Source organism: Muscardinus avellanarius (genome assembly GCF_963383645.1).
Source record: "Muscardinus avellanarius genome assembly, chromosome: 7".
Classification (NCBI taxonomy): domain Eukaryota; kingdom Metazoa; phylum Chordata; class Mammalia; order Rodentia; family Gliridae; genus Muscardinus; species Muscardinus avellanarius.
This window is the reverse complement of record NC_137793.1, coordinates 30377761-30393592: the sequence shown is the minus strand read 5'-3', so window position 1 is coordinate 30393592 and position 15832 is coordinate 30377761. Positions and strand designations below refer to the sequence as shown.

The window sequence follows — 15832 nt, the reverse complement described above, 5'->3', positions numbered from 1 at the left end:
GAAAAACTGATAAAATTATGTATGTAAAGGCTTTTGGCATGTTTTACAAAATGATCACAAGAAAATGTACCAGTATTGGGAAGAGACTTCAAAATGTATTAATGTACCAGTACTAGAAAAGATTTTCAATTTTTCAAATATATCTTTTGGAGTAAAGAAGCCAGGAGCTTCAGAAAAAAGAAGCTGCAGGATTCCAGGGACCAAGGGAGATTAGCAAGACAACAGAGATAGTTTCAGGGCCTTGTCCATTATAAAGATAAGATTTCCCAAGGAAGTGGAAGGATGCCATAAACCTTAATCATAGGAGGATGCCTGAAGCCTTCAAGAAAGACCAGAACCCGATGACCAGATAACACATTTGAGGGGTCAGTGCTAAAAACAGGAAAGACTAGCAGGAAGGAATACCCCCCCACATCAAAAGGGAGGGCTCTAGAGGGGATGGGTCTGGTTAAGGGCTGACAATAAAATACTCTGTATCCAGGAATTATCAGTGATTTCATTTGAAGCACCCCTCTGTATTTCTCTCTTTTAAATAAATTCCTTTAAATCTTCAGCAAGAGTCCAGGCTATTGCATATCTATACTTAGCTCAGGACAAGAACCTGCGGTTTTATGGGAATAGCCTTGTAGAGCCTAACGAAGGTCCCCAGGGACAGTTTCCCAAACCATAACGGTCCAGAAACCGTAACAGAAGGAACACCTGGAGGAAGGAGTGAGCCTTATAAAGGCTATCAGATGATAGGGAGAAGTTCAGTATCAAAGAGAATAACTATTACTGAATAATTACATACCTGATTAATCTAGGACCCTCTTGCACCAGTATTGGTAAGAGGTTTCAAAATGTATTAATGTACCAGTATTGAGAAAGATTTCCAATTTTAAAATATATCTTTGGTAGGGAAGAAAGCCAGGAGCTGTGGGGAGAGGGCAGCAGATGTCACCATGGGTATAAATTAGCAGAGGAATAGAAGAAGCCTAGGGTCTTTTTACATTTCTGAAGAGAGGCAAACTCCTTCCAGGATGTAAGGAAATCCCAAATTCTGGCTAAGCAACTTAACACATTTTGGAGTGTTACAAAAAGTGTGGGGGTCTGTGCTAGAGACAGAGCTGCCCCCCTGCTCCAGAGGGTGCGGATCTGGCTGGGGTAAAGAAAGAGCAGGTTACCTGGGTTAGAGATGGGGCAGGATATCTACATATCAAAGGACCTGTGCAGATCTGGTCAGGCTGCCTATAAGAATGGTCCACGTGTTGAATGGTCATTGGTGAATTTTCTCAAACCACTCCCCCTCCTGTTACCCCTGGGTAACATGAGGCTGTAACTACCTTCTGTATTCCTATCTTTTTAATAAACTCCTTTAAATCTTCAACAAGAGTCTGGGCTATTACATATTTATCCTTAGCTCAGGTGAAGAACCAGTGCTTTTTATCTTTTTGTGTGTGTGCTTTTGTGCTTTTAGGAAATTATTCCAAGGGGGACTAACAAAGGTCCCTGGGGATAGTTTCCCCCAAATGGAAACCCTCACCCCCAAACAGTAACACCTCTCAATCTCTGTTCAACCACACAGAGTTGATTTCCAAACATTTAAACTTCCAAAGAATTAAAATCTCAATCACCATCATCCTGCATCACTTGATACCACATATATCAAAGTTGTATCTCTTTGTATCTACTCATTTGACACATTAAGGTATAAATTGCCCTTGGCATTAAAAAACTTGATGACCCTAGATTATTAAGAATATCAAGAGCCGGGCGTGGTGGCACAAGCTTGTAATCTCAGCATTTGGCAGAGACTGGAGGATCACGGTTCACGGACAGCCTCAGCTACTTAGCAAGGCCCTTCGCAACTCAGTGAGACCCTGTTTCAAAAAATAAAAAGACTAAGAAATAGGACTGGGTGTGTAGCTCAGGGGTGGAATGCCCCTGGATTTCATTCCTAGTACCTCAAAAAAAGGATATAAAAAGAAGTAATAGGTGGGAAAAGACTTTATTATTTCTAAAGTTCCATATAATTTATTGGACATACTAGATCTGATGCTTAGACTTTCTGAGTCAGAACTTCCTAGGGAGGAACCTAGGAATAAATAAATGAAACAGAAAATTCTGATGCAACCAAAGAGCAAAATTACAGTTGGACACAATATCTTCTCTGTAGTTTTTTTTTTTTTTTTTTTTTTTTTAGATACTGGGGATGGAATCCCCTATTTTTAATTCTTTATTAAGAATTTTTTTTTAAAAAGGGTCTCACTGAGTTGCAAAGGGCCTCATTAAGTAGCTGAGGCTGTCTGTGAACCGTAATCCTCCTGTCTCCGCCTCCCAAATGCAGGGATTACAAGCATGTACCACCATGCCTGGCTTCTCTCTGTAGTCTTAATGGAATTCTTTATGTTAGAATTTAGAGCAAGAAAAAACTTGCTTTCCCTAAGGTCTGCTTCCTCTTTTCTGACTATAAGATTAATGTGACTTGGTCTGCTTTCTATATCCTATCTATCCAGAAATTCTCAGCGAAATTGATGGCTTGGTCTATCCTTACATTTAATCTATGTGCATTCTCCTTTGTCCTTGTTCCCAAGGTTTCCTTTTATATCTTGAACTCTTTTGTCTTTGTTGTTGTTGCTTATTTATTTCCCCAAATATGTATTACAGTTGGTTCCATTGTAAATAGCACAGTGGTACTCGCCTATAATCCCAATACTTGGAGGCGGGCAGGAGGAAAGCAGATTGGAGGCCAACCTGGGCAATTTAGCAAGACCCTATTTCAAAATAAAAGGAGCTGGGGGTGTAGCTCAGTGTTAGAGTGCCCTGGGCTCATTCCTAAGTACCACCAAAATAAATCAATAAAATCAATAAAATGCTGAAGCACAAAAATTTTCAGAACAGGGTAAAACATTCTCCATTATTGTCTTAAGTCTCAAATCTTTTTTCAGCGGTAATTGTTTCCCTCTTTCTCTGGTTTGTGTGTCTAAGGACACACCTATCTGGCTCTTCCACAATCCAAGGGCAGCTAAATCCTGCTTTTCCAGTTCTGCCTCATAAGTCCTTCAGGACAGAGACCTCAAGGCAGCTCCCAGCAAGTTCTCAGGATTCAGGCACCAGATTCAACCAAACATAACTCCCTTTCAACACCTTTACTTTGCATTTTTGCTACTGGAAATTGAGAATAAATGTATTCCTTTTGAGTTCACATAACATAGTTCACAGAGATCTTTTTTTAAACAGAAGTATTTTTTCCTGGGTATGTTTAATGGTTTTTTTTAATAATGCAAAAAGTATAAAATATGTGTAGTGTTACCCAACATAACCAAAGAATGGATGAAAATAAAAACTAAAACCCAGATAAAGTAGCAATTTTGGTGTCACAGAGCCAGTAGGTGACCCAAAGAGAATTTGAGGCTCATTTAAAAAATAAGCTCTTAACTGCTAATGTGTGTGTGTGTGTGTGTGTGTGTGTGTGCGCGCGTGCTATTTCCAAGCTTTACACATCTGTTTTAGAAAGTCAGAGTGTTTGAACCTACTCTCCTGTGCCAATAAACTAAAAGCTGACCTTTCATTTATTTTATTAATGAGTTTACTGATGTTCCACAGAGCTATTGCTAGTCTCATAGGACAGCAGAGTGTCCTGGATGGAAGGGCCCTTGCAAAGTTCGGTGCTGTTCTTTTATGCTCCTACCTCACTCCATAGAGATGGCTCTTTGGCCGCCATTGCTGTGGCTCATGTCCGCTTGCCTGAAAACTTCCCCCAGAGTTGTTCAATGTGTACAATAAGCAAAGACTAAAACTGTAGAGATGGCAGTGCTTTGAATAGAATGTAAGTTCTATATGCTTCTGCTCCTGAGCTCCCAAGAGCTGTCTTGGGTCCTTTCCTTCCCAAACATTTTGACAATGAAAGCAACTCCAATGTTTCTTTGCAATAAACATTTTGTTTGTACATATGTATTTCTGTTTTTAATTAGCCACATAGGATAACATACAATACAAAGAATCTTTAATAGTAAATGAAAAGTGAATTTCTAATAATATTCGAAAATGCATGTTGTGATCTAACAATAAATTCAGACAACCTACACTTTTCTTTTTTGGAGATTATACCAATATTAAATATTACAGCCTTCTTAACCAAATTACTTAAAATATCTATTACACCTAGCAAATAAAACACAGACAGCCTCTTCCCGGCAAACGTGGTCCCAAAATCTGTTTTCAGATTTTGAATCGCTAATTTGTGTCTGGAAAATACATTTGTTATAACTATAATATTAATCAAGTCACTGCTTATGTATGAGAAACATATTCTAAAAGAATTCCTGTCTATTCGTTTTCCTATCTGTTGTATATTTTGAAATGACTCTTTCATGTTGAGGGGTGGGGGATCAGTTGCCAAATCAGTACCAGAATTGGTGCACTACTAAGAAGTAGCTGTCTAAGATCTTCTGTGATATACAGAAATTTTGAAGATTTCCCAGTTGCTTTAAAAAGTGTTTCCTCAACCGGGCATGGTGTTGCATGCTTGTAACCCCGTGCTTGGGAGGCAGCATAAAATAGGTCTGAGAGTATATAGCCCAAAGGTAGAAAGGCCCCTGGGTTCCACTCCCAATAACACTCAAAAATAAATAAATAAAGTGTAATAAAGTGTATGTTTCCTCTTCTTACCTGTCATTGTCTTTTCTTTCCTTTTCTTTTCTTCTTTTCTTTTTTTTTTCTTTTCTTTTCTTTTTTTTTGGGGGGGGATCTGGGGATGGAACTCAGAGGCATTCGACCTGCCTGCCCTATTTTTTTTTTTAATTCTTTATTTTGAAATAGGGTCTCACTAGGTTGCAGAGGGCCTCACTAAGTAGCTGAGGCTGTCTGCAAACCACGATCCTCTGGTCTCATCCTCCCGAATGTTGGGATTAGATGCGTGTGCCACCACGCCCGGCCATTGTCTTCTTTTCTTATTGTTTAATAAATCCATATCTGCAGTCATGAGATTTACACCTATTTTTAGAGATCTGTGTGCTGATTTTTAGAGAACAAGAATCTTTCCTCTGCAGTGTTTTTTTTTTTCTTTTTCTTTCTATGACATTGTGATCTGACCATAACCTCATAATCACTATGTACCTCAGGTGTAAGCTAGTAAAGAATTATTTTCTTTGTATGACAGGTGAGGAAACTGAGGCCCAAGGATGCTAAATGGCATCATGCCTAGGATGCCAAAGCTAGTGGAGGCCAAGTGAGAATTCCAGCTGGGTCATCTAACTCCCAACACGGCATTCCCTGTGCCACCCGAAGACACCGTTCAAATCGTTACTATTCTGTCTGCACTCTCAAAGTTCCTGTCATGAATATCCTGTACCTGAGGGAATTTACACTGTGCTCATTATGAAAATGCTGAGCAGAAAGAACTTCTACTTACACAAAATTCACATGGTATGAATTCCTTCTGCCATTTCCCATCTCATTCTTAGCAAAAGCTATACTTTATAATCACCTTACAGTGATGAACAAAACCCTCCTTGAGCTCCCCATTTCCCATCCTGTCTCCTCATTCTTTTGCTCCCTTGACACCAGCCACATGGGGGTCTGAGTTTTTAAATGCTCCAGGAATGCTCTTTCCATAGCATAGGACTTTGAATTTACTCTTCCCTACCTACAATACTCTTTCCAAATATTGCTATATGGTTTCACCTCACTTCTTTGAGTTTTTTCTCTCGGGTGTTATCTTCTCAGTGAGATCTTTGTTGAACCTCTCTTTAAAGGAACTTGGACATTTTAATTACTACTGATTAAATTTCTTACACAAAGAAGAGAATCATCAACATCGCCCATAAGAAATTAGAATCTTCTTAGTTATTTCTGTTTGCACAAGAGTCACTGAAAGTCATTTCAGATTTTCTCATTTTGGCTTGTCCTTAGTTCATTTGAAAATGTCAGGACCCTAAATCAGATTCACTAGCAAATACAGAAACAAAGCAAAATACAGAAACTCAGAAAATACAGAAACTCACAAGGAAGCAACTAAAACTGAGGACTTGGACATACTGAAAGCTCGCTGTCTCTCTCTCTCTCTCTCTCTCTCTCTCTCTCTCTCTCTCTCTCTCTCTCTCAAGTTTGAATATTGTTCTAGGCTTATGTCTCTTCTTGATGTTTCTATACCCCCAGACTGAATGGCATTTTGTTCATAAATAAAAATAAGTAAAACAACTTTCACTTATTCAAAAATGTAATAAAATGAAATAAAATTGTATCCTCTGGCCCAATATTTATTACCCACTGGGGTTGATTTACTTTTTTCTTTATAGCATTTATCTTTTTTTAACTCATGATTGAATCCAGGAACAGTCTATCTCTCAGCTACCACCCCAAGCCTATTTTATTTTCAGTATTTTGAAACAGAGTCTGACTAAGTTGCTGAGGGCCTTGCTAATTTGCTGAGGCTAGCCTAGAACCTAAAATCCTCCTGTCTCAGCCTCCTAGGTACTGTGATTTTGGGCCTGTACCACCACCACATCCAGCTAGTGTGTGTGTGTGTGTGTGTGTGTGTGTGTGTGTGTGTGTACACACACTGGGGAAGGAACCCAGGGGCATTCTACCTCCGAGATACAACCCCAGCCTTATTTTTTATTCTTTACTTTGAAACAAGTTCTCACTGAGTTGCAAAGTACCTCACTAAGTAGCTGAGGCTGTCCATGCACTTCGATTCTCCTGTCTCATCCTCCCAAATGCTGGGATTACAAGCCTGTACCACCACGCCTAGCTTGCAGCATTCACCTTTTAACACAGTTAAAACTTGGTTTATTTTCTTTCTTTTTCTGTCTACCCCTGTTCGAATGTGAGCTTTATGGGGCAATAATTTTAACTCTTTTACTCAGCATCATTGGCAAAAAGTGAACAATGAGAATAGGGTCTATCAGAGAGACCCTATTTTTAAAAAAAGAAAGAAAACCTTTTATTGGTGCAGTCTAGTCTCACATCATAATGTAGTTATGATAGTGATGTACACAGAAGTTGGTGAGCTCCCCTGTTTCCCAATACAGAGTATTGAGATTGAGACTGGTATTCTCACATATGTATACAATGTCAATGAAAGTGATTCTTTCATTGACCCCCCCTCTTCACCCCACTCGCCCCTTCCCTTGTACCATCTCCCTGGCTCCACTGGAGTTTCTCTACCATTATCTGAAGTCCCTCTGGTATCTTGGTTAATCCCTAGCTTCTACATATGAGATAAAACATATAACCTTTCACTTTCTGTGACTAGCTAATAGCTTTTTTTTTTAATACTGGAAATTGAGTCCAGGGGATTTTCAATAAATGATTTTTACAGTCTGTACTGAGTGTAGACATATAAATCATAGAACTTCTATATAATGGCAAAGTAGTTTGGTTGCAAGGTTGAACATCCCCTGTTTTTGCCTTCAAGTAAGAGAGGATCTGAGCACCTACTCAAGCAACCACACTCAGGATGGAGGGGTCCAATAGAGGAACAAAATGGCAAATGGGAGCCAGGATAAAGACCAATTTGCATTGTCTCCAAAGATCTGGGATGACTTCTCAGGGCCAATAGTATTTGAGTATGTCTTGATAAAAAAGGATGTGGAGACATGGAGAAGGAAGTTGAAGGGCAATTTAACCACATATAAAGCTCAAACCAAAGGTCAGATTGTGGCTAGGCTTGGCATTGAGTGATGGCCACTGATACATGTAACTCCAATTTCCCAGTCTAACACCACTATCCCGAAACCTTCTCCTTGTCTGTTCAAATGTATTAAAACATATACATACAGACTTGTCAAGAGGGGTTTGTGTGTGCCCATGTGCACATTACTTTGCTTACTCTGCAGTTTGCCATCATATTTAATAATACCTTATGGTATTTAGTTTAGGCAAACAGAAGGCTAATTTTCATCATTTTTGAAAAATCCAAATTATATTTTGTTTCTTTATATAAGTACATATATACATATTTTTCTGCAGTACTGGGGATGGAACCCTGGGGCATTCTACATCTGAGCTACACCCCCAGCCTTATTTTTTTTTTAATTTTTAAACAGGATCTCACTGAGTTGCAAAGGGCTTCACTAAGTAGTAGCTGAGGCTGTCTTCGAACTGCGATTCTCCTGTCTCAGCCTCCCAAATGCTGGGATTACAAGCGTGTGTCACCATGCCCAGCAATATTTACTTTTATTGATGCATTGTAGTCTTGTATTCTAATGTCGCTCAGGGTGATATTGACATACATGCACACAGCGCTTAGTGAGTTTCCTCCAGCTCCCTTTCCACTCCTTCTCTTTCCCCATAAACTGTAATTACATATTCATAGTGATACATTTGCATATGTACATAACATTATTTGATCTGTTTCCTTCCCCATACTGATAGGAATCTTTAAAAGGGTACCAATAGATCATAATCTAAGATTTTATTGTTTCCTTATTGATGGACATTCATAATGTTTGAATTTTTCTGCATTTTAAAGGATTTTTGCAATAAATATTCTTATCTGTATAAACTTATCCATGGATATTTTTATTACTTTATAAAATATTTTAAAATTTTTAATTGCTAGATCAAAGGGTGTATTTCACAAAGTTAATAAAAATTTTGAGAAAGCCTTGGAAATGTAATTAGATCTATATCTTATAGAATATGAATAATTTTATATTTATTAAATCATAATTTATGTTCGATAAACTGAGTATATTTAAATGACATATTTTAAGAGTTTTGGCATGTATATATACCCACAAAATTATCCACAGCCAAGATGATGAAAATATTCATTACCTTAAAAAGTTCCTTTGCACACAGGAAAGGAATTATGTGTTCTTCCTATCACTAACCCCTACTCTATCCACAATCAACAACTGATTTCTGACACTATATATTAGCTTGCAATTTCTAGAATTGCAAGATTGATTTTGAAGTACTTATTTGTCCGTTACCATGTATTCAACTCTGTCTCAGACACTGAGACAAAACTTGGCAATATCCTGCGCCTTCTTGGCTCATGTAGATTCGAGCCACCTTGGAAAAGCTAAATCTATTATTGATCCACTTCCAGTGCCAGGCGCAGCAGGAGGGAACCAGAGGTACGGCTGGCTCTTTATAACATCATTGTAATCTGCTTACAATGTGGGTGGAGAATGTAGTGACAGATCCTAAAATCATACTCCTAGAAATCTAAATTGAGGATAATTGCAGTCTTTATTCTTTCCTTAACTAAAACACCGACCAGAATATCTAGGAGATGTGTCATTCAAACAGTGTGTGTTACATCATGCTACTCATTAGTCATAACACACTTATTGAGTATTGATATGCTACATTAACTATTGTAGACACTGTTCTCTCAACACTTGGAGCTCACAAACAAGTAGGGACGACAAATAATAATCAATTAGTCATGCATAAATATATAATTGTGTTTTGACAGACAGACATGCTCAGAAAGGAAAAAAATAAGTCTCTTAACAAACAAATATCTCACCTGGAAGATAACCAAAAAGGTTTTATTTAAGGAGCTGAGACTTGAGTTGAGATCTGAAAAAATAAAGGGCAAATTATTAAGCAGGAAAAAATTGAAAGAAAATTAAGGAGAAGAGACATTCATAGCTGAGCAAAATTTGCAGAAGTCCTATGCTAGATATCTTGTGCTCTCGCAATAAAAGGGAAAGGGCACCTGAAATGCAAATTAGAATGGAGAGGGAGGAACTCAAGTCTTATAGAACTTTTTTCTATCACAGTCAGGATTTATTCTTATATCCAAGAACAAGGAACAGCTATCAAAGAGTTTTAGGTATTAGATTGAATCTGATCGTTGTAACTTTTGAGGCATTCTACCTCCGAGCTCTACCCCCAGCCCTATTTTTTAATCTTTACTTTGAAACAGGGTCTCACTAAGTTGCAAAGGGCCTCGCTAAGTAGTAGCTGAGGCTGTCCACAAACTACAATCCTCCTGTCTCAGCCTCCCAAATGCTGGGATTACAAGGCCTGGCTCCTTGTTACATTTTGAAAAGATCATTTGCCTTCTGTGCAGACCAGATTGAGGAGCCAGAGCCAAGCTGGAATCTGCTCAGAAGCCCTTGCAAAGGATAAGAGAGACTTGGATGAGGGAAGATCAATACAGATGGGGTAAGGTGGTAGGAGTCAAGATAATATTAGGAGGTGAGATTAACAGGGTATGGTGATAAGTTGAATATGATGTGTTAGGAAGAGGGCAGTATCAATAATGACCCTTGGAAGTCTGACTAATGCAAATAGGTGCATGATGGTGGCATTCAGGGAGAGGAAGAACACTGGATGCCAAACTGCTCTCAGCTTTCCTGCGCTCTTAGGATAAAAACAGTGCCCATGACCATGACACATGTATGGGTTCACCCCCAGCGCTGTCTACCTATCCAGCTCAGTTATTACCTCTCTGTCCCTTCTCAAATGGCTTTAGCCATGAAGATGTGGCTTCAGTTCTTTGAAGCAGCCATATTTTAACTCTGGGGATAGATATATAACATGTAGAGAAAGGAATAGTGATGGGACTATTCATGGTAGTAAAGGCCAGATCATAAAGGATGATGTATGCCATGCTCAAGAGCTTGAGATCCGTTCTGTAGAGAGGCAGCAGATAATCAGAGGTCATTACCGTGTTGCTATAGATCATAGAATGGGATGGGGGGATAATTCATGGCCTATTTGCCTAAGTATCTTGTAGTAGTAAAGCCTAACTTGGCAGAAGAGTCTAGAAAAACTATTGAATGGCTCTAGTATAACTACAACCTTCATAAAAACCAATAAAGTTAATTTCTGAAATGCAATTGTTTATTTATAAATGGGGCACAAGGAGAATGAGGGCATGGGAAACACTGTTAGAAAAAATAGTTGAAAAACTGGAGGGATTGAACCTATGGGTAAGGAAAGGGGAAGAAACAATGGCCCCACTTAAGATGCTGGGTTATTTTTGTAACCATTTTTTATCTAAAGTCTAGGATTCAAGGGGGAAATTATCTAGTGTTGCCCCTCCAAAAAATAACACCAGAACAAACTGAAAATCTATTCATTGCTTTATTCATTCTCTGCAGAAGTCACCACATTTTAGGATATTTTGTCTGTAACTGGATGGGATGAATTTTATGTAAGGAGGATGAACAGGTCAAGTTCCTTCTATTTTCACCTTCGCTTTCTCTTTATCCTGACATCACACCAAGTGTGACAAGGCTTCCTGAAAGGCAGAAGAACAATAATAAAAAAATAGGAGCATCAGACATGGAATTAGCATGTTTCTAAAAAAATATTCACACTGGTCTGCTATTGAGCCACACATTTTCTGATGTGGAAGCAAAGCCCATGAGTGGTGAAATCCCTTCCCAACCCACAAAGGCAGCGAATGGTAAGGTCGTAACTAGAACACAGGTATCTCACTAAAAATATCTTTCTGTCAAGCTAAGTGTGGTGATGCACGCTTGTGATCCCAGTATTTGGGAGGCTGAGACAGGCAGATCATGGTTTGAGGACAGCCTCAGCTACTTAGTGAGGCCTTTTGCAACTCAGTGTGACCCTGTTTCAAAATAAAGAATAAGAAATAGGGCTGAGGGTGTAGCTCGGAGGTAGAATGCCCCTGGGATCCATCCCCAGTACAAAAAAAAAAAAAAAAAAAATCTGTCAATGTAGAAATTGCCCTTGCCTTGAGATACCAAGACATGCAAATTTCTTGAATACAATCAGTACAGAGGGGTCTCATATTGACAAATGAGATTAGGATTGGATGGGCTACTGGGCCCTCCCCCTTGCAAACTGCCCCCCCATAGTTACCAGCAGTTTCTTCACAGATTCAGAAGCCTCTGGCCCCAGCTCATTCACACACTTTCTGAGCCCTTCCACAAGATGCTCAACAGAAATGCCCAGAGTTTTCAGAAGAAGCTTTAATGGATCCATGAAGGGAAGAATGTTGTCCAGAGGTAAAGGCAATGCTTTTTCAACAGAAAGGGGTAGACTGTTGATGAGAAAGGCAGTAGCTGCAAAACAAGAGAAAGAAGGTGAAGAAGGCACATTCAGCTCTTGTCTGTAACCTCATCAGCCCATCCATCAATGGCTTATCCCAGAACCACTCACCTTGATGTCCCATGAAAACCTCGGCCTTGGGGCCTTGGCACTTGCCCATCCATTTTCCAAGGACTTTCTTCAGATAAGCTACAAGCATTTCTCCCTCATATAATTTGGGTTCTTTTCAAATATTACCTCTTCAGAGAAGCCTCTGATGGCCACTATATCTAAATAGCACAACTTGCCATCCTCCATCCTTTATTTCTTCTTTTTGCTGCCTAAAACATTAAATATTTATTTGCTATTTTTATTGGCTTCATCCTCTCTTTAAAATATAGGCTCATCTGGGCATGGTGGCGCACGCTTGTAATCCCCACACTTGGGAGGCTGAGACAGGAGGATAGCACAGGTTCGAAGCCAGCCTCAGCTACTTAGTGAGGCTCTCAGAAACTTAGTGAGGCTCTCAGCAACTTAGTGAGACCCTGTTTCCAAATAAAATATAAAAAAAATATGTCTGGGAATATAGCCTGGAGGTAGAGAGCCCTGGGTTCCACCCCTAGTACCAAATAAAAATAAAATATAGGCTCCATGGGAACAAGAAATTTGCTTACTACTGTACCCCATGCCTAGAATTTACCTTGCATGTGGTAAGCACTGAATTTACCAGTGGGTGCATGAATAGGAAGGTATTTTCTATGTCGCTGAGTCAGCGACTATAGTGTTTAGGCCAAAGGAGAAATGCCATGATGAATCTCCACTCAGGGACAAGGATGGACAAAATCATAGCCCCAGCCAATCCAATTAATGCTATGACGCAATTGAGCACAAATTCTATGCCAGTTGGTGCAGATACATAGACAACTAAGACAAGGATGAACCAATTAGAAAGCTAATACAGTCTAGCAGACAATCAAAATCTATGCATGGCATGGCATATGCTGGCATTATAGACACAGCTCCGAGGAAACACAAAGGAAGGGATGGCTAATTATAATGTGAAACAGTGTTTTAGGAAACTTCCCAAAAGTGTTGGAGCTATGACTTGAGGTAGGGTCAGAGGTAAAGAAGAAGGGCAGTATTTTAGAGACAAGATTAGTGAAGGTGCTGAGATGTTAAGATATAAGAGCATGTGCAGGATGGTAAGCCCACTGCCCAGCACGTGCAGAATTCCACTGGGATATGGCCAGGTTGGACTGCGAAAACTGAATGAAGTCAGATTTCTTGAAAGTCTTGGAGACCATACTAATGAGTGTGGGATTTTTTTTTATTTCTGAGGACAATGGGGAATTATACCTTGGTCAATAGCATTTTACATGTCTGGTTTCAGAAAGATAACTTTTGTAAAGAAGATGAGATGAGTGGGAAGGAAAGTTGGAGACTGGCAAAAAATAGGTATGATGTGTTTTTTTTTTTTTACAAAAATGTGTGCAGATCTATAAATGCACTCATGTACATAAGCATGCAAATAAGAATATGTGTTATCCTGCTGGCTTCTTTTGGGAACTTTTGTATTTCCTCATTCAAATGGAGGCTGTACATACATCTTACTTCTACCTTCTATCACCAAATGTCTCTGCAAAATTGTCCCCTAGTGGGGGCATACTTAGTCCCTCCACTCCCTTTCTAAGGTTGCATTTACCCACAATATTTACCCTTGACACTAAAGAACAACATAGTCAAAACTTGTACAGTTATAAATTACTCTGAAAATTCAATAAAAAGAACTAGCCAACGTTGCAGTATAAGTGTAGGTAGCACCTGGTTTCTCATGATTAATCCTTATGCTTCTTACAGTGGACATTTTGATGATTGTCTTCTATATGTGTTTATATTTCCCTCAAGGAAGATCCTCAAAGATTTCTAATTTCTCAGTGACCAGTGGCTATCATGAAGCATTTTTCTGATGCATCCCAATGTATGTTCTTAATAATTACAATGGTTCCTTTCAGAATGAATGGGTCTATTCTCATTCTCCCACAGGAAGCCAGTCTCTATATCCTTACCTGGAAATTAAACTCTTCAGCTCTCAGTATATCCAGAGTCCTATCTGTATTCCTAGTTGTGCATTTATAACAATGTCCTATTGTAGTAACTTATATAGAAGTCTTATCTCCCCTACCATAATATCAACACCTTGACAACAGTCTTCATGCCTGATTTATGCCTGAATCTTCCAATGCTTGTTCATGACCAAAAATTTGTAGCTGCTCAATAAATATTTGTCAAATCAGAGAACAGATAGATTAAGCTATTTCAGGAGAACCAACCTGGTGATCTGGCTAACTGGAAACAACAGAGAATGACTCCACATTGTTTCAAAAGAATAAAGGAAGGAAGTTATGAAGCCAGATTAAGGAAAACTAATGGTAAAAAAAATCCCCAAGAGTTAAAGGTGCTATATTGGCTCTCTGTAAATGTTGGCTAACTTCCTAGGCAGGATGCACCTGGAAATAATACATATATTAGGTTGGAGCTTGGATGGTGGAGGATCTGTAGTATCTTCTGATATTACCATTTTCTGTTATTCTAAAAATCTTCCACCATACATCAGTAAGACAGGCTTACTGGTTGTATTCTCATAAACAGAAAGGTACAGAAAAATATGCAAGACAGGCTTACTGGTTGTATTCTCATTAACAGAAAGGTACAGAAATATATGTTCCAGACTACTTACCAGGGTAACTACAAATACTGACGGCTACCAACAAGAAGATGGTTACCAGCTTCATGGCAAGTCTGTATGATAATTTCCTGGAGTTTAGAATCCCACTAGAATTCACTGAGCCCGTTGTTTTACTTGCTGTATGAAGTGTGATAGCTCCTGCTGCGCATAAATGTATTTATACACCCACTGAAGACGTGAATTCAGTCACTACCTTTTGACTTACCACACCAAAAAAGAACAGGAAGGTCATGTTTCTTCATTAAACAAATCATATGGTTTTCGACATTCCCTCAGGTTCCCATGAGAATCAAAGCCCTCAACAAATGCCCTCAAGTGCCTCTTTTGCAAGCTCTCACACAAATGATGGTGGAGAGCACAGAGCCCTGAGATGCTTTCTCCAGGAAGAACAATTAAAAGAAGCAAAGTTTCATATTAAGATTAAAATGAGTGTTTCCTCAATTTTCTATGTTTTTCTCCACTTTTCTCTGCATTCCAAGTTTGAAGAATCTCATTACCTGATGGGCTACCTTGTTGTAGAAGCTTCCTCATCCCTACTGTAATACAGAGTCAGCTTGAAGGCATTGAGGGCCACATTTCTCTGGCTCACCTACTCATCCACATTCACACATCTGCTAAGGCAACATCACCAGATTTATCTTTTTTTAATGTCCTCTAGATATTGGGAAGAATCTTTAGGGAGCATCTTCTCTGTATTCTTATACAGATAATAAGCTCAAAATTTAATATCAAAATGTCAATTTAAAAAACCTGGGATTCCATTTTTACCACTGGTGTCATATTGGATTATACATTTTTAATCTGCTATGATCCTGTCATCTAAAATGGGAACATAAATATAGCAATATCAGCAATAAACTCAGACACTGCAACTAGCCCCTTAATGTGCAAGGCCAGAAATTGGAGTCTAACTTGCCCCCATCTGATGGTATAGTATTGCTATAAAGACTAAACAAAATTATGAAAACAAACATAACCATGTTAAACCATGATTAATATTTAATGTCACTTGTTATCAATTCTTCTAAGTTGCCAGCTGCCATTTATTGATGTTTAAGCTACCTTATAATCTTTAGGAAAGAGATCATGACTTACTGCCATGTATACCCAGTCCTGCCAGATACTGGTCATTTCTCC

General features: G+C 38.9%; 1 protein-coding gene across 1 annotated transcript; it reads right to left on the bottom strand.

Annotated features, from left to right (window-relative positions):
• Positions 1–11167: 11167 nt before the first annotated feature.
• On the bottom strand, positions 11168–14741 carry SCGB3A2 (secretoglobin family 3A member 2; the record flags this gene model as incomplete). The annotated part of the gene is made up of 3 exons (XM_080699220.1): positions 11168–11191; positions 11782–11984; positions 14687–14741. The coding sequence occupies 3 exons, from the start codon at positions 14739–14741 to the stop codon at positions 11168–11170; spliced, it is 282 nt and encodes a 93-aa protein (XP_080555346.1).
• Positions 14742–15832: the final 1091 nt, after the last annotated feature.